General features: G+C 38.8%; 1 protein-coding gene across 1 annotated transcript in view; it reads right to left on the minus strand.

The window, feature by feature from the left end:
- Window positions 1–2,623: 2,623 nt before the first annotated feature.
- The window catches only part of Cog3 (component of oligomeric golgi complex 3), a 60,347-nt gene continuing 37,400 nt past the window's right edge, over window positions 2,624–25,570 (minus strand). The window contains exons 17-23 of the mRNA XM_070028436.1: window positions 25,409–25,529; window positions 21,793–21,881; window positions 21,536–21,670; window positions 15,168–15,243; window positions 8,189–8,316; window positions 7,187–7,285; window positions 2,624–4,454 (exon numbers count right to left, since the gene is read on the minus strand). Of these exons, the coding sequence (XP_069884537.1) occupies window positions 4,425–4,454; window positions 7,187–7,285; window positions 8,189–8,316; window positions 15,168–15,243; window positions 21,536–21,670; window positions 21,793–21,881; window positions 25,409–25,529 (678 nt within the window). The 3' untranslated portion in view covers window positions 2,624–4,424. The remainder of the gene's footprint in view (window positions 4,455–7,186; window positions 7,286–8,188; window positions 8,317–15,167; window positions 15,244–21,535; window positions 21,671–21,792; window positions 21,882–25,408; window positions 25,530–25,570) is intronic.

Here is a 25,570-nt window from a genome sequence, read left to right on the forward strand (position 1 = left end):
TAGGCATTCACACACAGTGAGAACAAAGGAGATACTTTTAGGAGAGGAACAAAAAAGGCGCAGTATCTATGTGCATCTGATCATATAATATTTATTGACATGAATTCCAGGATATGGAAACAAGAGGTTTTTATTTTCTGTCTCATTTGTTTATCTGCCTTTGAGAAGGCAAAGGGGGCACAAAAATGGAGGGACAAAGGGTAAATAAACGCAGCAATTGTACTCACTAGACACTGTTAAAAATGAACTATACAACTTGTGGATGGGGATGGGAGGGAAACACTGGGAGAGAATAAGGGAAGGAGTGACATTATCCGAAAAGAAATGTAGTCATTGTCTTTCTTCTGTAACTATAACCCCTTTGTACATCACCTTTATAATAAAAAAAAATTTTTTTTTTGGGTCCGGTCGTGGGCCCTGAACTCTGGGCCTGGGCACTGTCCCTCAGCTCTTCAGCTCAAGGCTAGCACTATACCACTTGAGCCACAGTGCCACTTCCGGCTTTTTTTCTTTTTTGCTTATGTGGTGCTGAGGAATCGAACCCAGGGCTTCATGCATGCAAGGCAAGCGCTCTACCACTGAGCCACCTTCCCAGCCCTAAAAAAATTTTTTTTAAAGTATGGCATTTAGAGGCATGTTGAATAAGTACTTCCCCCCACCCCCCACCAGCTGTCCCCCACCATTACCTTTTTCTGTGAGGGAATCTTCTTTATGAGAATTAACTGGCAGCTGTAATCTGCTCCCAGCTATACAAACTCAAAAGGTTCTATCGGCCAGGGTTCAGTCCAAAAGCACATCATTAACTAAAACAGGGAAATGTAATATAATTAGCAAATTAATAAAGGGGAACTCATAAGAGCAGCAAACACAAGGCACACATACTCACCTCCCTTCTTTAGCTGCTTCATACTGAGATTTCAAAGAAACTCACTAGATTGCCACCAGACTTCCCCCACTGAGCCCGGGGATAAGGAGAAACAGCAGAAGGACATGTCCTTCCCTATAACTATCAGTGTGTCCTGGCCTCCCATAGAGCCTAAAAGCACCAGCTAGTGATGGAAAAACGTAAAAGGCCCAGTTCAACTGTCTTCAGGCTAGGCAAAAAGGGTGGACATAGGGACATGAACTGAGACAGTAAACTGCTGAATGACCAGAGAGGTCTCCTCACTTGCTCCTGTACTCACTGCAAGCCTAGAAAGCAACACACATGCAAGTGCAAGCACACACAGGGAAGTGGATATCATTTTATTTACTAGCTTAGTACAATGTCTACCATGGTAGTGTTCTACGTGTTTGAAAACATTGTGTGTCCTGCAACTGTAGAGTGCCCTAGATTCACTAATAGGAAAACATCCAGACTATGGTTCATTGTATTACAGAGCTCTTGGTGTATGCATGTGCATGTGTGTGCACACCAGTACTGGGACTTGAATTCAGGGTTTGGGTGTTGTCCCTTAGTTTTTTTCACTCAAGGCTGGTGCTCTACCACTTTAGCCATAGCTCCCACTCTAGCTTTTTGGTAGTTAACTGGAGACAAGAGTCTCACAGGGACTTTCCTGTCTGTGCTGGCTTCTGTGATCCTCAGATCAGCCTCCTAAGCAGCAAAGATTATAGGCATGAGCCCCCTTTGCCTGGCTTATAGGGCTTCTTTAAAACAAAACCAAGTTTTTTTGGTTTGAGACAGGGTCATATTATATAGCCCAGGCTGGTCTTGAACTATGATCTTCCTACCTCAGCCTCCACTGAGATTACAGTGCATGCCATCACATTCAACTTAAAAACTCGGTATAATAAAAGTAAGCCAAGTTGGGCTCAGGTGGCTCACACCTGTAATCCTAGCTACTCAGGAGGCTGAGGATTGCAGTTCAAAGCCAGCCCGGGCAAGAACAGGAAAGTCTGTAAGGTTATCATCTCCAATAAACCACTCAAAAACTGGAAGTGGCACTGTGGCTCAAGTGGCAGAGCGCTTACCTTGAGCTGAAGAACGAAGGTGCCAAACCCAGGCCCAGAGTTCAAGCCCTACAACCAACAAAAAAAAGTAAACTATAGAGCTATGCAGCCAGTGGCTCACGCTTGTAATCCTTGCTGCTCAGAAGGGCTGAGATCTGTCTGAAGATCTCAGTTCAAAGCCAGTCCAGGCAGAAAAGTCGCCCTGAGACTCTTAACTCTAATTAACCACTCAAAAACCAGACGTGGTGCTGTGGTTTAAAGTGGCAGAGCATTATTAGCCTTGAGCAAAAGAACTCAGGGACAGTGCCCAGGCCCTGAGTTCAAGCCCCATAAGTACCACTACCACCATCACCACCACCACCAACAACAACAACAAAAAAAAAAACCTTAAGAGGAGTGGCTAAAATTAAAAGGAACTAAGGAAATGTTAAAACGAAGTTAAATGTGTAGATCTGGGGGACAGGAGAGAGGAGGAAAGACGAAGAAGAATAGATATGGGGGATGGGAGTAATCTCCAAAATAATCAGCAAAGAGCCACATGGTCAAGTGGTAGAAAGCCAGCTAAGCAAGCAAGAAAGATGCCCTGAACTCAAATCCCATTACTAGAAAAAAATGTTTAAGAATTCACATACATATTGGATCCATGAGGACAAAGTTGGAAGCAAAAAAAAACTATTTTTTAAAAAAATTCATTTATTAAAAACAGCAATTTCTAGCCAAATAATATAAAGCATTTTAAATTAATTATTTCAAAGTATGTACACTCTGTATAAGTAAACACGTGAAACTGTACAGATTTAAACAAATATTCATTTAGCAAACAAGTTGGATCACTATTTCCTACCCAGCACTTTGTAAGGTATCTGAATGTTTCTGAAACGAAAGATCAAACCACAAGAACAAGTGCCATTACATACTTGTATCCCGAAGAACACATTCGGCTTTGTACAGCAAACTAATCAGTCACAGTACTGTACAATAATCATGCCTTCATTTCTTTGGAAAGGCTATTGGAAAACCTAATATACATATAATACATGAAAGTGGACATTTTACAGTTTATTTCATTAAACATATTTAAAACAGTAAATGTAAGTAAATATAATTTTCCTAATTCATTTATGGCAAAGAAAGAATATGGACCCTCTTACCTTCCCAAAATAGAGAGTAATAAGCTCTATCAAACAATGTCCACCACCAATTCAAACCTGGTTGAAAAGCAACTGACCTGCTACAGGCCTCAGGAGCCCTGTGCAAGAGCCTGCATTCAGGTTAAGGAGCATGCTACTCATACCACCTGCACCACAAGGTCACTGGCTCCATTCCAGAACCCCACTGCTTGAGAATTCTCAATGACTCAGAATTCTTTTTTGAACAACAACAACAACAAAAGGCTACATTTATTGTAACATCAGAGGCAAAAAGCAATCCAATTCTGAATTTGAAAACTTTGTAGGAAAATTCGCAGATACTCATAATTTGTGATCCCTGATACAGTATGGGCAGTGTTTGTCATCCTTCCATTTGTGGGTGAATGTATTCTACTGTGGCAGGGCTGGAGATTCCAAGGCTGCCACAGCACTGGGCAGGCAGATAAAGAGATACACAGGAAAGCGTTTGCCTTTTAAAGGACAACTGTAACTGAAGGTAGTATGCAGAAAACTACACTTCATTCATGAAACCTGCTGCTCATTAGTGTATTTCTCCTTGATGTCCCAGACTCAAGACACATTAATTGGTAATCCCCACACACACCTACAGACTACAGTACCCTGAAGATCTGCACTGAAGAGGCCAATCCCACCTGTGTCTGTGGTGGCTACAGTTCCCTGCTCTGAATGCTCTGCACCCCAGCCATTCAAGGGGCATGGGTTACATGAGGCCTCTGCCTCTTCCTCTCCCAGACAAAGATGACACCCTGAATTCCCAGGAGAGCAAGGAAGATGCATTCTTAAATGGAACTATAAGTACTCCCAACTAAGCTTCAAAATGATAGAAGAAACATGACATAAAATAGAGTGTAGAAGTAAGATTTCTGGAAGTACAAAAATAGTCACTGTGGAATGCTCATTGGTTAAAAGTGTTGCAGTGTCTCAAGCATTAACAGCTTTCAGTTAGCTGTATTTCCATAAAGTTTTTTGCACTACTTATTGTAACCTCTTTTTATTGCACAACGTTTGTGAGGAAACATTCCCCCATGGCTACTATGGAAGCTTCTGCTCTGGTGACTGCTGACATAGGATGGTTACCACCACTCATCAATGAATCTTTGGCATATGGTGTCTGTGAAAGGGTAACACCAATCTCTTCACTTTGCTTTGTTTCCTTCTGCTGGCAGCATGGAGCAGCATGCCCAGGTGGTTCTCAAGATTCCCATAGAGCCTTCTTCAGCACCCTGCAGGCCACCAAGACTCCTCAGCACTGGCCCACAGGACACTGCTAACACACAGCCCAGCCCAGTCCAACAGGCCTGCTTAATTAGACACGGAGAGCAGAAAGTTCACCTGAAAAGCAATGAGAATGGCTGTGTTAGTTCTGCCGTGGAACATCACCTACAGAGAAGTTGGCTAGGGATAGGAAAACGGGGGGAGGGGGGGGAGGGAAATCAAGTTATTTTTATGGTGTTTGCTTGGTTTTATTTTGATAAAGGTCTTTTTATATGGTATAGCTGGTGTCAAAACCACAATCCTCCTACCTCAGCCTCTTAAGTGCTGGGATCAAGATAAATTTTTATAGCCACTAGGCCCATGAGGAGCTACCCTCCATTACTGAATCCAGGCCCAAAAGTCATTTAAAGTCCAGGGACTAATGACACATTACACTAACACTTACAAAAGACAGAAATATATGTTCCACAAAGATGTGATCCCTGGCAACAGCCAGTGAACTGAGACTGGACCAGACTGGAGAAAGTATCTACAAAGAAGGTGAGTGGGACTTTGGACTTGAATATGAACTATAGATCAGACAACAGGACTAACAAATTCCTGCTTTGATAACTATATAGGAGGAGTATGAAGAGGATAAGGAAACATCTTTCTCTCTTAGATACTCTGAAGTGTCACCCAACACACTCTCATGTTACTTAAAAGAGGGGCTAGGGAGTGGCTGGGAAGGTGGCTCAGTGGTAGAGTGCTTGCCTTGCATGCATGAGGCCCTGAGTTTGATTCCTCAGTCCCGCATAAGCAGAAAAAGCTAGAGGTGGTGCTGTGGCTCAAGTGGTAAAGCGCTCGCCTTGAGCTAAAGAGCTGAGGGACAGCAACCAGGCCCAGAGTTCAGGCAGAGAGAGAGAGAGAGAGAGAGAGAGAGAGAGAGAGAGAGAGAGAGAGAGAGAAAGAGAGAGAGAGAGAGACAGAGAGAGAGAGAGGGGGGGGGCTAGGGAGAAGTGGGGAAAAGTGAAGATTAAAGCAAATTGGGGGACTGGGAACGTGGCTCAGTGGTAGAGCGCTTGCCCTGCATGCATGAGGCCCTGGGTTCGATTCCTCAGCACCACATAAGCAAAAAAAAAAAAAAGCCGGAAGTGGCGCTGTGGCTCAAGTGGTAGAGCACTAGCCTTGAGCTGAAGAGCTGAGGGACAGCGCCCAGGCCCAGAGTTCAGGCCTCACGACTGGACCCCAAAAAAAAAAGGCAAACTGCCATCAAAAAGAATGATACTAGCTTGAGCGCTGGTGGCTCACACCTATAATTAACTGCCTCACGACCGGACACCACCCCCCCCAAAAAAAAGCAAACTGGTCAAATTGTAGGTTCGATTCCTCAGCACCATATAAGCAGAAAAAGCTGGAAGTGGTGCTGTGGCTCAAGTGGTAGAGCACTAGCCTTGAGCTGAAGTGCTGAGGGACAGCACCCAGGCCCAGACAGAGTTCAGGCCCCACAACCAACCAAAAAAGAAAGGAAGGAAAGAAAGGGAAGGAAGGAAGGAAGGAAGGAAAGGAGGAAGGGAAAGAAGAAAGGAAGAAAGAAAGAAAGAAAGAAAGAAAGAAAGAAAGAAAGAAAGAAAGAAAGAAAGAAAGAAAGAAAGAAAGAAAGAAAAAGAAAGAAAGAAAGAAAGAAAGAAAGAGAAAGAAAGAAAGAAAGAAAATAAGTTAAGCCAGGTACCAGTGGCTCAGACCTGTAATCATAGCTATTCAGGAGGCTGAGATTTAAGGACTGTGGTTTGAAGCCAGCCTGGGCAGAAAAGTCCCCATGAGACTCTTATGTCCAATTAATCACTCAAAAACCAGAAGTGGCACTAGTCTTAAGCACAAAAAGGCTCAGGGACAGCATCCAGGCCTTGAGTTCAAACTCATAACTGACAACAGCAACAAAAAAAGAAAGGCTGTAAGTTATCTGATTCCATTTAAAGAAATATCTAAAAGCTGAAAAGGCAAATCCAGAGACAAAAAGGAAATGAGGAGAGAAAAAGAATGAAGTATCTACTCCCGGGAAAGGAATGCCATTTGGGAATGATGGAAATGTTCCGAATGCCAAAGTAGGGATGGTCAAACAATTCTGTAAATGTACTAAAAACCATGAAACTCTATACTCTAAAAGGATGAACTATGATATTCAATTTTATCTTAATAATGATAGGCTCCATTTCTCCTTCTTTCTTTTTCCCATTACAATAAAAACTCTTAAAAGATTTATTCAGAAGAGGACTGTCCCAAATTTCCTTTCCAATATCTACTCATTTCAATCACACTTTCTTCAACCATACCTCTCCATCTAAAACTTACCATCCACTACACTTCTAATATATACTAAGCTTAGCAATGAAAAGTAAACATTCTCAAAGCACCAGGCTATTGCTAATATATAGCTGGTACTCAATTCACATTCGCTGACTGCATTAAATTTGGAATGAGAGCTAGCAACTGGGCTTCATATTCAGATTTTTTTAATTTGAGGAAAAAGAAACAGAACTACTTCTAGTATCTATTCTACTCTCTAAAATAACTTCTTTTACTATGCGTATTTCAAACGTAATTGTAAATTAACTGGCAGTATTTGGGGCCTTCACAAATAGGCCATTCAATTTAAACATAGTAATTTTCACTATCAGAAACTTCAAATGCAGCTGAATACTCAAAAGCCATCCTATAAAACTGGAAACAGTAATTCAAAATTCAAATTCTTGTTCATTCAAATAACATAATGCACAGTGTGGTTTTAAAATGAAAACTAAAAACACAATTATCTTCTCAAATGAAATAACCATAGAGCCTAAAAATATCAGATCTTCAGTGTCCATTACCTGTTCCATGGAAGGACAAGCAATGACCTCGATGTCTTCAGGGCTGAACTCTTCCTTTAACAAGGTATGGAACTTCTGGAAGACTTGCTGAATGTTATTCTTAGAAAGAAGGGCAGGTGACCATATGAGATAAGTCACAGAAAACACACCTACACCTTAAACATCAAGCACTCAGAGTGTTAAATCACCATGATTTTTGCAAAAATAGATGGCGGGAATATATTTTTAATGACATTTCCAAAGATACAGAATTTGCACATGCTAGTGCAACCTGATCAAGACTTATCAGCTAATATTTCCTGGAAAAACTAAGCTCTTGTAAAACCTATGTCCCCAGAGATTTTACTACAAGTCTTCAGCAATTTCTTAGAGTTTATTAAACTTTTTTATTTTATTTTTTGTCAGTCATGGAGCTTGAACTCTGGGCCTGGCCACTGTTCCTGAGCTCTTCAGCTCAAGGCAAGTGTTCTACCACGTTTGCCACAGCGCCACTTCCTTCAGCAATTTCTTATGCAAAAAAAAACTACCAATGTTTCAAAACATATAAAATGTACTTTAAAAATCTGCCAATGCCTTGGGTAATGATGTGAGCTTAACATAAACTGGATGTTATAAGTCTTAAATTTTCTCTGAGACTTAATCCCTTGGTGGCTTCTGGAAGCAATTTATTTCCAATACTCACTAGGAAAATGGGGCCTCATTCCTGAAATGCTGTGGCCCAGTGTGGGGGCCAAACACCATGTGAAGGGGTGCTGAGTTTTTGTTGATTTGTTAATTTCTATTTTAAATTAACATAGAAAAAAGACAAAGTGACAGTGAAGGGAAAAAGAGATAATCTGACAGCTCAAGGCTCAAAGGCCTTTCAAGAATCACAGTAATTATTCATCTGCTTCACTAAGTAGCTCCCTAACACTTTCAGTGTCTACGGAAGAGCAAATGGTAGATGAGAAAAGCCACTTAAAGTTACAGTCCAACATTCCAATAAACTACCATTCTACTCACCTTAACAGGCTTGAACAAGATGAACTCTGTCTCTTTGTTGGACAGGTAGAGTGACATGCTTTTCAGTATCAGTGGCAGCTTTGTCTTTAATGTTTTATAGGCAGTTGTCCCAAGTTCACCAACTTTAGCTGTAAAGAAATTACCCTTATTAGTAGTCACAAAGGAGAAAAGAACAAAGATGACTTAAGAAAGAGAAAAATAGCAAATGGCTCCTTATTTCCCCAAAGAATTTCTTTTATAATTCTTGTTTAATCACAAGCCCTATAAACATACAAGTTTCTACAACATATATGAACTCTAATCCTTAGGGCTAAGGTAGCAAACTACCACCCTTAACTGTTCTCTTCCCTCACTCCCTCAGCACACTTCAGGACACATTTCAGGACCTACAATAGGTATCTTTAGATTTGGCAACAGGACATAAGGCTTACTTATTTATACATATGTATATTATGCTATTTTTAGAGAGACACTAGCAAAAATTACTTTATATGAACTGATGCAGTCAGAGGCACTCTCTAACCAGTTTGCTTGGGTCACACAAGTTTAAGGGAATAAATGTCCATGTTACATTCTTTTTTAACCATTTGTTACGTTCTTACATTGTATTAACAGACAAGGAACAGAATTAGAGAAGTTTTGAAGTAATTACATAACTCAAGTGCAGTTAATATCTGAAGGAACTACATAGAACAGAGCAGTCACTTGTATGATACCAAAGGAAAAGATGATTCATTTCAAAGATGCTCAAAATTAAAGTAAATTCAAACAGTGAGAAATTTACAAATTGACAAAAAAAAAATAGCAAAATAGATTGGTAGATAACCATGTTTGACAAGAGTATAAAGAAAATTCTCAGGCTTCACACTTACAGATTCAACCAACTACAGATTTAAAATATTCCAAAAACAAAAGTGTGACTGTACCAAGCATATATGGACTATCATTATTTTCCTCTAATCAATATATATAACTACAGCATTTATATTACATTAACTCTTACAAGTAATATGGAGATAAGAGAATACAGGAGGATGCTCCTCAGATATTTTGCAAGTACACCATGTTTATATAAGAGATCAGAGCATCTGTGCATTTTAGCATCTGCTGGGTGGCCTTGAAACCATCCCCAGCAGCTACTAAGAAACAATGAATCTTCTTCACCAGAGGCTCCCATCAAGAAATACAAAATGATTCAACCTCATTGGGAGGATATTAGACAATATCTAGGCAAACCACAAGTACATATACTTATTTACCTAACATTTCCACTGACAAAAATTATTCTATATACTCACAAAATACTAAGGTAGGTCAGGATCAGTGACTCACATTCCTAGACATTCAGGATCTCACTCACTTCAAAGCCTGTCTAAGCAGACAAAACTGAGAGACTTATCCTCAATTAAGCAAAAAGCTGGAGTGGAGTCCTAGCTCAAACAGTACAGCCTCAGCCATGATGAAAAAAGCTGAGAGAAAGTTAAAGACTCTGAGTTCAAGCCCCAGTGCCAACAACAACAGAAACCCAGAGACCAATGGAATAGGCTAGAAGGCCCAGAATGAACCCACACACCTAGCCACCTAGCCTCCTTTGAAAAAGAAGCCAAAAATATATGTTGGAAAAAAGGATGGTATCCTCCATAAATAGTATAGGAAAAACTGGATATCCATAATCTTAATCTTTGTCTCATACTTTGTAGTAATATCAATTCAAACTGGATCAAAGACCTCCCTGTAGGTGCTGGGAATGTGGTTTAGTGGTAGAGTGCTTTTGCCTAGCAAGCATGAAGCCCTGGGTTCGATTCCTCAGTACCACATAAACAGAAAAGGCTGGAAGTGGTGCTGTGGCTCAAGTGTTAGAATGCTTGCCTCGAGCACAGAGAGGCTCAAGGACAGTACCCTGGCCCCAAGTTCAAGCCCCAGGACCAGAAAAAAAAAAAAAGGAAAAAGAAAAGACCTCACTTTAAGAGCTGAAACCTTGAAACCACTATAAAAACAAAGGGAAACTCCTAGGCACTGGAGTTTCTGCATGGGCAAAAACTCCCTGAATAATATTCCATATCCTCATTGGGATACAGGGCTGGGAAGGTGGCTCAGTGATGAATGCTTGCCTTGCATGCATGAGGCCCTGGGTTCAATTCCTCAGCACCACATAAACAGAAAAAGCTGGAAGTGGCACTGTGGTTCAAGTAGTAGTAGAGCACTAGCCTTGAGCTGAAGAGCTGATGCCCATGCCCAGAGTTCAGGCCACACGACCAACAGAAAGAAAGAAAGAAAGAAAGAAAGAAAGAAAGAAAGAAAGAAAGAAAGAAAGAAAGAAAGAAAGAAAGAAAGAAAGAAAGAAAGAAAGAAAGAAAGAAAGAAAGAAAGAAAGAAAGAAAGAAGGAAGGAAGGAAGGAAGGAAGGAAGGAAGGAAGGAAGGAAGGAAGGAAGGAAGGAAGGAAAGAAAGAAAGAAAGAAGGAAAGAAAGAAAGAAAGAAAGAAAGAAAGAAAGAAAGAAAGAAAGAAAGAAAGAAGGAAAGAAAGAAAGAAGGAAAGAAAGAAAGAAAGAAAGAAAGAAAGAAGGAAAGAAAGAAAGAAGGAAAGAAAGAAAGAAGGAAAGAAAGAAAGAAAGAAAGAAAGAAGGAAAGAAGGAAAGAAAGAAGGAAAGAAAGAAGGAAAGAAAGAAAGAAAGAAAGAAAGAAAGAAGGAAAGAAAGAAAGAAGGAAAGAAGGAAAGAAGGAAAGAAGGAAAGAAAGAAAGAAGGAAAGAAGGAAAGAAGGAAAGAAAGAAAGAAAGAAAGAAAGAAAGAAAGAAGGAAAGAAAGAAAGAAAGAAAGAAAGAAAGAAAGAAAGAAAGAAAGGAAGGAAGAAAGGAAGAAAGGAAGGAAGGAAGGAAGGAAGGAAGGAAGGAAGGAAGGAAGAAAGAAAGAGAAAAGATAGGAAAAATTCCATGGGCTCAGCAAACAAAAGAAAGAATTGACAAATGAAACTGCATTAAGCTTAAAAGCTTCTGCACAGCAAAGGATTATCATTTCTAAGCTAAGGACAGCCTACAGAATGGGAAAAGATCTTTGCTAGCTATGTATCTGCAAAGGGTCTAATAACTTGAATTTACTAGGAGCTCAAAAAAACTAAAGCCTCCAAGAATCAAAAATTCAAAGGAGCAACCCAAAGGGCAAAGAAGCTAAACAGTTCTCAGAGGAAGAAGTTCATATACTCAATAAATGCATGAAGAAATGATGAATATATCTCTGGTGTCATTTGCAGGAAAAGATGGATCTGGAAAACATACTAAGCAAAGTAAACCAGGCCCAGAAAGACAAAGGGCGTATATTTTCTCTCACATGTAGATCCTAGGCTAGTAATACCACCTCTCATAGAAGCATACATAGAGGCATATGTTTATATACACAATTTAACTGACTATGGTATATACAAGGGTAAAACTTCATGGAGTAAACATTTAAACAATTAGTAAGACTATTTAACAAAATGAGTATCAGGGAGTTGAAACAAGATCATAAAGGAAAGGGGCTGATGGGGGTAGATGGATGAAAAAGGGAACAAGGGACAAATACAGCACGAATTCTCAATATACGTATGTGATAAATGAAGTTGAAAATGTGAAACATGTCTGGGGAGGAGGGAACAGACAGATCAAGAAGCACCCAACACTTAGATGGATATATGAAACTGTAACAACCTTGTACAACCTTTGTAAGTTCAGAAAATCTTAAACAAGTTTTTAAAATTACAAAGATTATGTGCAAAGGAATTTTCACTAAATATATTGTAAAAAATGAACTGAAGATATTCTGAATATCCACTCATCAAATTCCCAAAGAATCTCTGACAACATGCTGTGAACCCATTAAGCAGAGTAGTAGGGCTAGAGTAGTGGGTCAGAAAAGGCTACAAGATGCATGGAAAATGGTAAGAGAAACAGTACAACCTCATTTGGGTAACTCATTTTATCTTCTTTTTTTGTGCCTATGCTGGGTCTTAAACTCAGAGCCTTGGACTCTTTCACTCAAGGTTGAGGCTCTACCACCAGAGCCATGCCTCTACTTTTTGCTGGTTAATCAGAAACTGGAGTCTCTCAGATTTGTTTGGCTTCACACAGTGATCTTAATACCTGAACCTCCTGAGTGGCTAAGATTACAGAGTGAGCTATTAGCATATTTAGGTAACTCTTAAAGGCTATGTGTGCTAACATGCACATAATTTGGGAAAGGAAACTATAATATAATGGTTGCAGATAGAGAATTATTTTTCATTTTATATCTTTCATAGTTTAAATTTCATGCCATATAAAAAAAAAAAACTGGAGTGATGGTGGCAAAACAAGGTTTAAAAAAAAGTGCCAATGCTTCCAAGAAGAAATCGCTCAAGAACTGCTTACTTTTCATTAAATCATTGAAAGCCCCCCTCAAGACACCCCGGGGTTCTGTTTTCACCATCATCAACACACTTCAGGTATCACTAAACATTTCAGAGAGCTTAAAAACCACAAAAAGTGTACTGGCTAGTGAATACAAGGCCCACTAAGAAGGATATATGCCCTAGACTGAATTAACAAATTGGCATCCTAATGTATAATTCACTTTCCTGGGAATTTATCATAACAATCCCCAAGACCTAGGGAGGAGGGAGGAGTGGGAAGCCATGTGTCCTAAGACAGTCCATACACTATCCTCCATGTTCCCGCCTCAAATGGCCCACAAATCTCTCTGACATTTAAGTGGACTTCATGCATTAGAAATCATAAAAAAAAAAAAAAAAACACCTCCATGTGACTAAAGTAGCAGAAGGCAAACTACAAGATAGACTGAATTGGCACTGCATTCTCTGAGATCTCACTTTAAAGAACCAAATGAGTTAAATAACCACACAGCAAGGCCTAGACCAATCTGGCCTGTCACTACTCTTTTATCGGCTCCCACTTTACTAACAATTTTAATGATGCTGAAGTGAGCAATCCCTAAACACTTTGAGCTTTATTAGGACTCTACCTGAGAAGATGACAGTACTTATTTTGAAAGAATCTTTTCAAAAGGGAAAGAACAATACATTAATTAGGCATCAAGTTCCTGGGCATAAATGTACTAAATATGCCTGTGCCTGTATGCTGCTTTTATCTATTTTAAGGAAGATTTACTGCCCTTAAACAGTTTCATTTACATAAACATTCAAAATACAAATCTGGTCCTATTTTTAAATAAGCCCTACATAAGCAACCAAAATCTTAAGCCAAATACACCAATGAATTTGAAGATGATGAGAATTTTTCTAAGAGCCTTGCTGCAATAAGAACTGACAAGTTTGCTTCTAGACTGTGAGGAATCATTAAGAACTGACAAATCTGCTTCCAGACTGAAGAATCAGGATAGGTGGTTAACACAGCACCAACCTAGGACTAGCAGGTCCACTACTCTCAGTAAGAGATGCTGGTTTTCTGTCTCTTGACACAAGGCAGTATAGCATCAGTGTGCTCTGTTTGTTAAAATATGTCCAAGATGTTAATCTCATACACATGTGCAAAAAGAAGGTAGAATATTCACTGTCTCCATACAATAAACAAAAGAACAAAAACACATCACAAAGCACAAAGTTTACTTCCCATAAAGAAAAGTACAAATCTGCATTGATATTCTGAAAGTATACACAAGAAATATTTGAAATAAAACTCTTGTTTTAGCTGTGCACTGGTGGCTCATTCCCATAATCTTAGCTGTTCAAGAGGCTGAGATCTAAGGATCAAAGCCAGCCAAGGCTGGAAAAAGTCTGAGACTCTAATCTCCATTAAACTACTCAGAAAAAGCTGGGAGTGGCACTATGGCTTTAGTGGTAGAAAACTAGCCTTGAGCACAAAGAGGCTCAGGGACAGCACCACACTGAGTTCAACTCAGCAAAAAACAAAGGAAACAAAAAACCAACTCTTGTCTTCCTTTCAATGAGAATTTTCTACATTTACACATCTTTCTAAGAGATACATACACAGCTACTAATTTTAGTTCACATTCACATTAACCCAGACATTTGTAAGTGAAAATTCTGAAGGTTTAAGATGACTTCAGTCCTTTAGCCCAAGGAAATATCTATCAGACAGTACCATTCACTCAATATGGAACAGTAGCCATATTAGAAAGTTGATTAGATGTCTGAAGCAGCCAGTTTTCATGGATGAAAGCCAGAACAACACTCATAGCTCATAGCAAAAGCTTCCCTCCAATGTGAACATGGTTTATCCATAATTAAAACACCTTTCTTAAGCCAATTGGAAGTACACACCTATAATCCCAAGAGACTGCAGTAGGAAGATTATGGAGTTTGAGGCCAGCCTGGCTACATAACATGATCCTTTCTCAAAAAGAAAAGAAAAGAAAACAACGAAAATCTAATACCATTCTTTCATCATGTTGTCACCATTTCTAAATTTAATAAAGGTTAGGATATGGACAAATGATTTATTCTGGTTGAATGGCTACATAAAATGCCACAAAATGTACCAAAAATAACCAGATAATGATACTGCCTGCTGAGTCTTACCAATAATTCAGTTTTGTAATTTTTTTTTGCAAACACTCCAAAATGTCAGCAGATAATATAAGTTAAAGAAAAAGTAGAAGGAAAGTGACCCAACATTTCTTCACTTACTTGAAAACAGGTATACTCTCTCATAATTTCACTGTCAATACAGTATTCTATCCCAATGAACAGTGTTGTACAGAAACCAAATGACTCAAAAATGTTTCCTTAATCTAAACCACATTTTATTTTTAACTACTTAAATTTTGTTTTTAATTCTTCCTTTCTTGGAAAGCTTGCTGAAGCATGAGTAGTGCTAGCCCAGAAAAACCTGCCAGCTCCAAATGGCTTCTATCAACTCCAATCTAGCATCCCAGAGTAAGAAGACTCCAAGCTGTCACAGCAAGGAACATAAATGCAAATTAATAGCAATCTTTAAAAATCAACCAGAAAGAATAAAATCTGAATACCTGGTTGTGCCCAAGGCTGCTGGGAAAGGGTATACTTGGGGCCTCCTTGACTGGCCATTGTTTTTAATGCTGAAACCTAGTAGAAGAAACAAAAAGAAAAGCTTCATTCACCAGTGACAAGTGAAATGTTAAGGATACATAATACAGATTCAACCTATTAAAACATACTAATAATCAAGTGTACAAAAATGCAACATGTCTTACAATCTTTTACAGCTAGTACAAAATTTTAGCAAGACTTCTCCTGTGATTCGACATACATATTATCCTGTTAATAAACATGCTAAAGTCCTACAAAGGCATTCTGCCAGAAGCATTTCAGGCTAGGAAAGTCTTTTTTTTGGGGGGGGGGGAGAGAAGGGGGTCCAGTCATGGGGCCTGAACTCTGGGTCTGGGAGCTGTCCCTCAGCTCTTCAGCTCAAGGCTAGCACTCTACCACTTGAGCCACAACGCCACTTCCAGCTTTTTTTTCTGCTTATGTTGTGCTGAGGATTCGAACCCAGGGCCTCAAGCATGCAAGGCAAGAGCTCTACCACTGAGCCACCTTCCCAGACCCAGGAAAGTCTTTCTTAAGTACACTAACACTTACATTACATTAATATACCAAACTATTACTATACTTTATTAGAAATATGTCACCCAGAGCTGGACAAAAACTCCAGTACATACTCCAAGATGTTTTTTTTTAATTGTAACACAGACAGGAAAAATGTCATTAAAACAAAGAGCAGGAAGTGGCGCTGTAGCTCAAGTGGTAGAGCGCTCGCCTTGAGCTGAAGAGCTGAGGGACAGCGCCCAGGCCCAGAGTTCAAGCCCCATGACCGACAAAAAAAAAAAAAAAAAAAAAACAAAGAGCATAGGGTAGTGACGCACACCTACAATCCCTGCATTTGAGAGGCTGAGTAGGATTGAAAGTTGAAGGCTAGCCCTGTCTCAAAAAGCAAAACACATGCATACATATATACACATACACATTATTTTCAAATACTATCAAAAGCACTCTTGACCAATGACAAGTGTCTTGACTAGACACAGCCTTTGAAGCTCATCTTCTCATCTATTTTCACTCCATAGCAGGAACAGAAAGAACAAATACAAGAGTCCCTGCTTCTGAGACAGTACGACTAGGGAGTTGATAGGAGGTGGCTGGGTAAAGTGAGAGAAGGAAACTGCATAAAATATTTTTCTTGAGTGGATAGACATTGACTGGACCTTACCATGTAGTACCATTAGAAAAACCTAAGCATCAATTCTTCAGCTTTCTATGAAAAGGATCAAGTGTTTAGACAGGTATGTTGATTCAGGTCTCTCCAGCCTTCCTCATGTCTGCTTTGTTTCTCCTTTCTAATTCTACTCCTGCACCACTCTTGGACTTGCCTGTGCTACCCATGTGAATTCAAGTAATTGGCCCTTGCCTCCTCTCATTCAGTTCCTCTCCATATCTTTGTCACTGTGAGAGACAGCTTTTGAAAGCAAATTACAGATGACTATAAGTCAGTTGAGTGACAGAGAAAAACATACTCACACTTCAGAATGTATCATCCCAAATTGTTTCTAGTATAAAAATACATGTATTCATTTTTTAAAATGGGGACATGGTATTCTGTAAACGTTTTTCCCATTTAAATTTATATTCTGGACATTTTTCTGACAGTTTTAATACCAGTGTCTATCTACTATTCCACTTATTTCAGAATTTAAATCCATTTTATAAAGACATACTTTAGGCTGTTTGTTTTTTATATAGACCTGTATGGTTGTCTCTTTTACTATTTAGATAATTTACTATCTCTAAGTCAAACCTCAAGGAATATTTTCTTCAAAAATTTCCTAGCTCTTTAGAGATAATCTCTTCTGAGAATAAAACCAAGAGGAAGAGGAAGAAACGACTTCTCAAGGGAAAGCTTTCCTCAATTAGCCTCATCGTTTCTACTCTTTCCCTTTTTTAATTAGCATACATTAGTTGTGCAACAGAGACCTTGCTATGACATATCCAGAGATGTAAACAATGTATCCTGAACATCTTACCTCCCTATCACTGTCTCTTATCCCACTTCTCCTCTAAAACAGTTTTCAATGAATTTCATTACTTTTCATTTCATACATGCAGATAAAATACTTGGAAAATGTTTATTCTCATTCACACTCATTAGCGCTTCCTCCTCACGATGGTGTTCTTTCATCAGAACATTTTACTTTTCTATTACTGTTTCCATTTTATGCGTATTAGACACCTAATACATGCACATCTGAAATACCACAGTGAAACCCCAAGAGGTTCAGAATCTCCTCTATTGATTTCTCTTCCCTGCCCCACATAATACACTATTGATCACCAGCTTTCACTGGGGCTCCTTATGCCATCTTCATAAATAGTTGCACTGTATTTAGAAATTATTCACCCTCAATCTTCCTTTTTCCCTCATCCCTTCTTCTTAGTTTTATATATATATATATATATATATATATATATATATATATAATGTCATGCCATACGTATACACATATATTTGTACATACATATATACATGTGTTTATATGTACATAATGTACAAATACATATATATCCATATCATACACAAATACATACATGAGCAAAAATATGTGAGACTTTTTTTTTTTTTGTTGGTCATGCAACCTGAACTCTGGGCCTGGGCACTGTCCCTGAACTCTTCAGCTCGAGGCTAATACTCTACCACCTTGAGTCACAGTGCCACTTCCAGTTTTCTGGTGGTTAATTAGAGATAAGAGTCTCACGAGGGCTGAGAAGGTGGCTCAGTGGTAAAGCGCTTGCCTTGCATGCCTGAGGCCCTGGGTTCGATTCCTCAGCACCACATAAGCAAAAAGAAAAAAGCCCGAAGTGAGCCGGGCGCTGGTGGCTCACGCCTGTAATCCTAGCTACTCAGGAGGCTGAGATCTGAGGATCGCGGTTCAAAGACAGCCCGGGCAAGGAGAGACCGTGAGACTCCTATCTCCAATAAACCACCAGAAAACTGGAAGTGGCGCTGTAGCTCAAGTGGTAGAGCGCTCGCCTTGAGCTGAAGAGCTGAGGGACAGCGCCCAGGCCCAGAGTTCAAGCCCCACGACCGACAAAAAAAAAAAAAAGAAAAGAAAAAAGCCCGAAGTGGCACTGTGGCTCAAGTGGTAGTAGAGCGGTAGCCTTAAGCTGAAGAGCTGAGGGACAGCACCCAGGCCCAGAGTTCAGGTCCCATGACCGGACCCAAAAAAGAAAGAAAAAAAAAAAAAAAAAAAGAGTCTCACGAACAATCCTGCCCCAGCTGGCTTTGAACCACAATCCTCAGATCTCAGCATCCTAAGTAGCTAGGATTATAGGCATTAACCACTGGCATCTAACTGGTGTTCTACAATTCTATCCAATCCTGCAAATGATATTCCATCTTTCTTTATGGCTGTGTATAGTTGATGGTATACGTGCACCATATCCTCTTTATCCATTCACCTATTGTCAGGCACTACAGCTGATTCCATTTGGCTATTTTGAACAGTGATATATGAAGGTATTCTTATATACTGACTTACATTCCTTCGGTTATATGCTCAATCATGGAATGAGATTATAAAGTAAATCTACCTTTAGTTTTTTGAGAAAAGTCCATGCTGATTTCCATAGTGGTTGCACAAGTTTATATTTCTACCCACAGTCTATCAGGATTCCTTTTTCCCTTATAACCCCTCCGACATTTGTTTGTTTTCTTGATGGTGGCCTTTCTGATTAGAATGTGATAGAATCTAATAGTGATTTTGATTTTCACTCTTTTATGACTAAGGATATTGAACATTTCTTCATGCATCTATTAGTCATTTGTATTTCTTCTTCTTCAGTTTTGCTTGTCCATGTATTAACTAGATCCTTTTTTTTTTTTAAGACTAGGGAATGAGCAAAACTAACTCCTTGGGAGCAAGAACTAAGTTTATAGGTCAAATTCTTTTATGAGAAACATTTAAATATATAGTTTTTGAGGAAACTAGAAACACTTCAGAGGGAATACTAAGAATAAACTTACAAAATCTTATCAAAGTGCTAGAAAGAAAATGAGTGTGTGTGTGTGTGTGTGTGTGTGTGTGTGTCTGTCTGTCTGTCTGTCTGTCTGTCTTCTGAGTTTTTGACAAACTAGTCCCCATCAGAAATAAATGCTTTTAGCTTAGCTTTATATAAAGAAATGTGGGTACTTTAGCACAAAATCACATTTCTGCAGCAGTTTATAGTAACAGAGTACTCGTACATATGATGTTATGTAGTCCCACTAAGGCAGGGAGGATAGATGCTGCTGCTATCTCCTGCGGGATTAGAAAACAGAGGTGGGGAAAAAATGACTTGCCTTCAATTTCAGCTAGCTAGTAGAAGGGAGTCCAGGCCCAAATTCTCTGCTCTTTCTCTTAAGCTTACTACTATTTTTGAATGATGGTCCTACTTAAGACTACACCTGAGCTACACAGGAAAAAAAAAAAATCCATGAACTGCTGTCTAGGGATCCCTTCTATATATGTATTGCACATCCCTGAAAAACCATTATATAATTCCAAATTAGAAGATTTTCTATAGAAATCTGTTTCCTTTTAGTGTTCTTAGTGACTAGGGACATTTAAAACGTATAACCAGAGTTATGCCGGACTTACCAAACGCACACTAAGATCAATTTGGACAACTCTATTAGTGAATTGTGATTCGCTTTATTTTTAGAAAAATTCTGCTGTTCTAGAATAACCCTTCAATCGTAGATTTCCTTACAAATTGGTGACTTCACAAGATTCATTCTGCTCTGACATTATACAATATTCATCTACAATACTTCTCACTAGTATTAGGTGAATGTTCTCCCCCAAATCATATTACTATCTACAAACTACTTTTCTATGAGGATAATTTTAGTAAAAATGGTCATTTATCTGTTTATTATAAACAGTACTTACACTCTTTTTTAAAAAGTCAAAACCTAGGGTTCAAAGCCAGCCAGGCAGGAAAATCTATGATACTCTAACCTCAAATAAACTACTCAAACCCACAGAAGTGGTGCTGTGGCTAACGTAGCACTAGCCTTGAATGAAAAGGGTCAGAAACAGCACCCAGTCCCTGAGTTCAAGATTCATAACTTGCCGACACTGACTTTAAATTGCAATGCTCAGATCTCAGCCTAAGTAGCTAGGATTACAGATGTGAGGTACTGGTGGCCAGCTTGTTTTTCTTATTTTTAACTGGCATCTTCCATCTATACCACAGGCTGCAGGCACACTAGCTGATAACCAGCATCAAGCTCTTAATGAACAACCTGTACAGTTGTGTCTTTGTTGTTCCCAGACACATCCTGTCTAATCAGTTAACCAGTTAAGACGCATCCAATTTGAGAGAAAATGCTACCATAACTTTATTTTTTTATATGATAACCTCTAATATTAGTCTGATGTAAACAAGAGACTTAATGAAAGTTAACTTGAAGACTTTAAAACATCTTTAAAGCCTGAGTAATGGCATTTATTTTATTTTTTAAATGATTAGATCGGGCCAGGCGCCAGTGGCTCACACGTGCAAATCCTACTCAGGAGGGTGAGATCTGAGGGTCACGGTTCCAGCCCAGGCAGGAAAGTCCATGAGACTCTTATCTCCAATTAACCACCAGAAAATCAGAAGTGGCGCTGTGGCTCAAATGGTAGAGCACTAGCCTTGAGCTGAAGAGCTCGGGGACACCCAGGCCCAGACTTCAAGCCCCACAACCAACCAAAAAAAAAAATTAGATTGAATTACAACATAATAAAATTTTAAAAAATAATAATTGGAATGAAGCAAGAATGTCAAAATAGCCATGATCTATCTTTCTCTTTGCTTGCATTCGCCAGTCGATATATTTTTGCTCAAGCGATGTAAGTCTGGCTATAGTATCTCCTTATATTTAATGTGTATATTTAGCAGTTAACATGTCAGTAGAAAACCTTCAATTCTCAATTATCCAGAAAAATGAAATTAGCATTTAGAGTAAGAAAAATCTCCCATTTAAGTAGTAGCAAATTCTGACATACAGACTGTGGTTGCTGCCACACAGGCCCCATAGTAGGGGAGGTTACCAGACAGCGCTGAGTCCCTGCCCATATGCAGATAACTCATAATGTAGATAGCACAAAAATACCTCTATAGTATTTGTACTCTTCCCCCTCACAACTAAAAACTCTACAGCATACCTAGAAGTCAACAAATCAAAAACTTCCAATGCAGGAAACAGTGATTTCCTAAACAAAGTCACTAAAGCATGGGCTTACTGTCTGGTTATGTCAGTGAGTTTTCACCAGGGAGCAAGTCAGAAGGAAAGCTAGGGAAGAATGTAAATGCCTTCACAAGGAGATAACTCCATCTTTACCTTTGTCATGAACTCCTCGAGGTGCTCAACAAATAGCTTGGTCTGCTGCTGAATAAACTGTTCACAGGCGGATTTCAGGTGCCGGTCTACATCTTTCTTAGAGTCAAGATAATGTTCTCTTATCTCAGGAGTACCCTGAAAAACAAAAGATGACAATTTCCTCCTGTTTTGGTTTTTTTTTTTACATGCCAAGAAATTGTGGACATGTAAAGAATGTGGCTTAGTACCCACCACCAATGAAACAGACTCCTTCTCACCTCCAACAAGAACTCTATCAAGGCATTGTTGCTATTCAGCCTAAAAAATCTCGGAACAGTCATAGGATTCAGGATTTTAAATGCTGCATCTGTGAAACAAAATTACTCATCCAGTGAACATGTACAGTTTCAACAGAGAAGCCCTGTGTAACATGCGCAAGCTCTCTACTGTTGTAAAACAGAAGGCATTCATCTTCACCAAGTCATCTCCAGGACCGGCCAAGGGTGAGATGCGCACTAGAGATGCTATAGTCCTCACACAGTTATTTTCCAGAAGTTAAAATTACAAAATGCTATTCATCTCAATTATCCCTTCATAGAATAAGAAGAAAAATAATACACTGTAAAATTTCACTGCTTTACTTTTAGGTAATACTCAGATAATACTTTTAAATATCTAAAATAGTTTTGCTTATGTTATCCACATACTTACCCAGCTTCTTTGTTAAGGTCTTGGCTGACAAAGAAATTTATCCACTTGAAGCAGAGTGAATAAACTAATGTGTCAGCCAAGGAGAAAACACCAAGAGGACATATTTACCCTTCAACCTCCAGACTAACTAGAATCTATGCAAAGTATTAACTGAGGTCTCATTGATGTTCAAATGCAATAAGATATAATGTTAGTCAAGAGGTTAGAGGATTAAACATGAAGATAGCAAGTATTAAGTGATAGTTTAAAACAGACTGTTGCTTTGCTTAGCTTTGCCAAACTAAAGAAAACAAAGCATGAAATATTTCTAATACCCATTTTGTATTTCTTTCAATCTTTAAGTAGTTGTACAAAGAACTGCCAAGCCACACCACAGTAATACTTAGTGCCTTGATCTTGGGCTTAATGAAATGAAAAGATCCTCTATCAAATTCAGTACTTAGAGTAAACCTTAACCTATGGCTCTTTGTTGTGTTTTCTGCAAGATACCTGAAAGATGCCTTTTTCAATAAATAGAATCCTATCACCATATGGTGGGTTTAAAAAACTTCGTAATATTTAGGGGGGAAAAAAACCTCTGCCACAATCTTAAGACTATCTCATTGTCTCACACCTCAGTAAATCTACATTAAGAACCAAGTGGCAACAAGTTACAAATTAGAAAAAAAAATAAGCCTGCACTGGTGGCTCACACCTGTAATCATATCAACTCAAGAGACTGAGATCTGAGAATCAAAGTTCAAAGCCAGCTCAGGCAGGAAGGTCTATAAGACTCTTACCTCCAATTAACTACCAGTAAATCAGAAGTGGCACTGTGGCTCTAAGTGGTGGAACACTAGCTTTGAGCAAAAGAGCTCAGGGACAATGTCCAGGCCCTGAGTTCAAGCCCCAGGATGGACAAAAAAATAAAAAGTAAAAATAAAAAATTTAAAAAGATGGAAGTGGAAGTGTGGCTCAACTGGTAGAATATCAACCTCAAGCAAAAAAGCCAACTGAGAGCACAAGGCCCTAAGTTCAAGCTCCAGTATTGGCACCAAAAAACAAACATACAAAACACTAAAGGTTACTTTCCGGAACTGAACATCATAACTCAACTGCCAGAGTGCCAGCCTTGAACAACAACAACCACCAAAACAACAACTAAGCAAGAGCTTGAGGCCCTAAGTTCAAGCCCTAAAACCTACACCTACACACACACCTACACACACACACACACACACACACACACAAAGATCTGAGGATCACAGTTCAAAGGCAGACAAATCAAAAGACTCTTATCTCCAATTAATCAGCAAAAAGCCAGCTGTGGAGGTATGGCTCAAGTGACAGAGCATCAGCCTTAAAAGAAAAAGCCAAGCAAGAGCAGAAGACTCTGAATTCACACACACACACACACACACACACACACACACACACACACACACACACACACACACACACACACACACACACACACACACACACACACACACACACACACACACACACACACACACACACACACACACACACACACACACGAAAAAAGACAAAACAAGACAAGAAAAGAAAAGAAAGATGAAAGTCCACCCTGATAGATCCCATTAGAAATTTCCCACCATTCCCAGACCTCACACTGAAAAGAAAAAAGGAAGGAAATCAATCTGAAGAGGTGAGAGATGGAAGTGTCAGATACAAATAAGCTTTAAAAAAAAAAAAAATGCATTCCTTTAAAGGCAAAAGAAACCTGACTTCTGCTAGGAAAAAAATGGCAAAGAATATGACTAAGACACATGGGCCTATCCTGTGTGGTAGATAGGAAGAACAGGGGGGAAACAGCAAGCTGTTTTAATATGACATATCAGAAAGTCACAATAAAGCTCACTGAATTAAGTATACTCTCAAATATTTGTTTTTAAAAATTCTACTCTCATAATAAACACAGTAATTAGGGAACTAAATTCCTGCTATCTTTGGAAATTATATATTAGAGTTGCTCTGAAACACAGACCACAGAAAATAATTTGGGTCTCAACTACTCTAGTACATAAGATACAAGTTAATCTATCACATAAATGAACTGGCTTAGGGCAAAAGAGCTTCAATCTCTTGGAAATAATTAACGTTTACAGAAATGTGTAAGGAATTAAAGGAAATGAGTGATGTTCATAGTATATCCTTAATTGTTTATGATCAGTATCTCAGAAAGTAACTACTTTGATCTCTTAAAAAATCATCACTTAGCCAGGCGCCGGTGGCTCACACCTGTAATCCTAGATACTCAGGAGGCTGAAATCTGAGGATCGAGGTTCAAAGCCAGCCCCGGCAGGAAAGTTCGTGAGACTCTTATCTCCAATAAACCGCTAGAAAACCAGAAGTAGTGCTGTGGCTCAAGTGGTAGCACACTCGCTTTGAGCTGAAGAGCGCAGGAACAGCGCCCAAGCCCAGAGTTCAAGCCCCACAACCGACAAAAAAAAAAAAAAAAAAAAAATCACTTGTTTATTCAGAGACAAATCATTAAAATGGATAAATCATCTTCCCCATGGTAAGTCAATACATATTTCCATTTCGAAGACCCTCTTTACATGACAACTTAACTAATCTAATGATAGTTCCTTAAGTTTAATTCCCTAAAACTTAAGGAAACCAATTTTAAGCATATTAACATATAGTATATATTACCATTCTTTATCATTTTAATTAATTATCACTAAAGGTGTCATAACACCTTCATTGTACTCCTTTTATCTAGGAGAGGAAGGTTGACATTTTAGCATTAGGAATGCTAAAACATACATATAATATTACATAAGAGCCAGCATTTTTCCTGTTTTAACTAGCTTCAGGAACTTTCATAAGCAAGTTAATAAACTCAAAACCATTCCAATTAGCTGATACATATTACTTATTTAGTAAGTAACTATTAGACTGATTTTTCATTTTTGAACTGGTTATAATAAAATAATACCTAAGGGAGGTAATCCTGTCTCACAAATTAAAATGCTCAAATATAGTTCCCCTCAAGAACATAAAGCTAGTTAGAAATAATTAGGATACTGACAGCTCAGTTTAGTATGAACAAATAACACACTTAGCAAGCAAAGCATGCAAAAAAAATTGCAGATGAACATAAAATAAACCTATAACCTGTGCTGACACATATGGATAGGTCAAACACCCAACTGTGTCAGCCAGAACAAGTACCTCTAGTTTTCTTGAGGTCCAGGGAAATTTCCTTAATGGTGAATTCAGTGTGAAATGGAGCAATTTGTTCACGAAGAATCAAAAGGTGCTTAATTAAGAAAAGTTGCCCATCAATCTGAGTCTAAATTATAAGACAGAAAAATAGAAATCATAGGATTAAAT

Source organism: Dipodomys merriami, unplaced genomic scaffold (assembly GCF_024711535.1).
Source record: "Dipodomys merriami isolate MVZ:Mamm:240054 unplaced genomic scaffold, mDipMer1.0.p SCAF_192, whole genome shotgun sequence".
Classification (NCBI taxonomy): Eukaryota; Metazoa; Chordata; class Mammalia; order Rodentia; family Heteromyidae; genus Dipodomys; species Dipodomys merriami.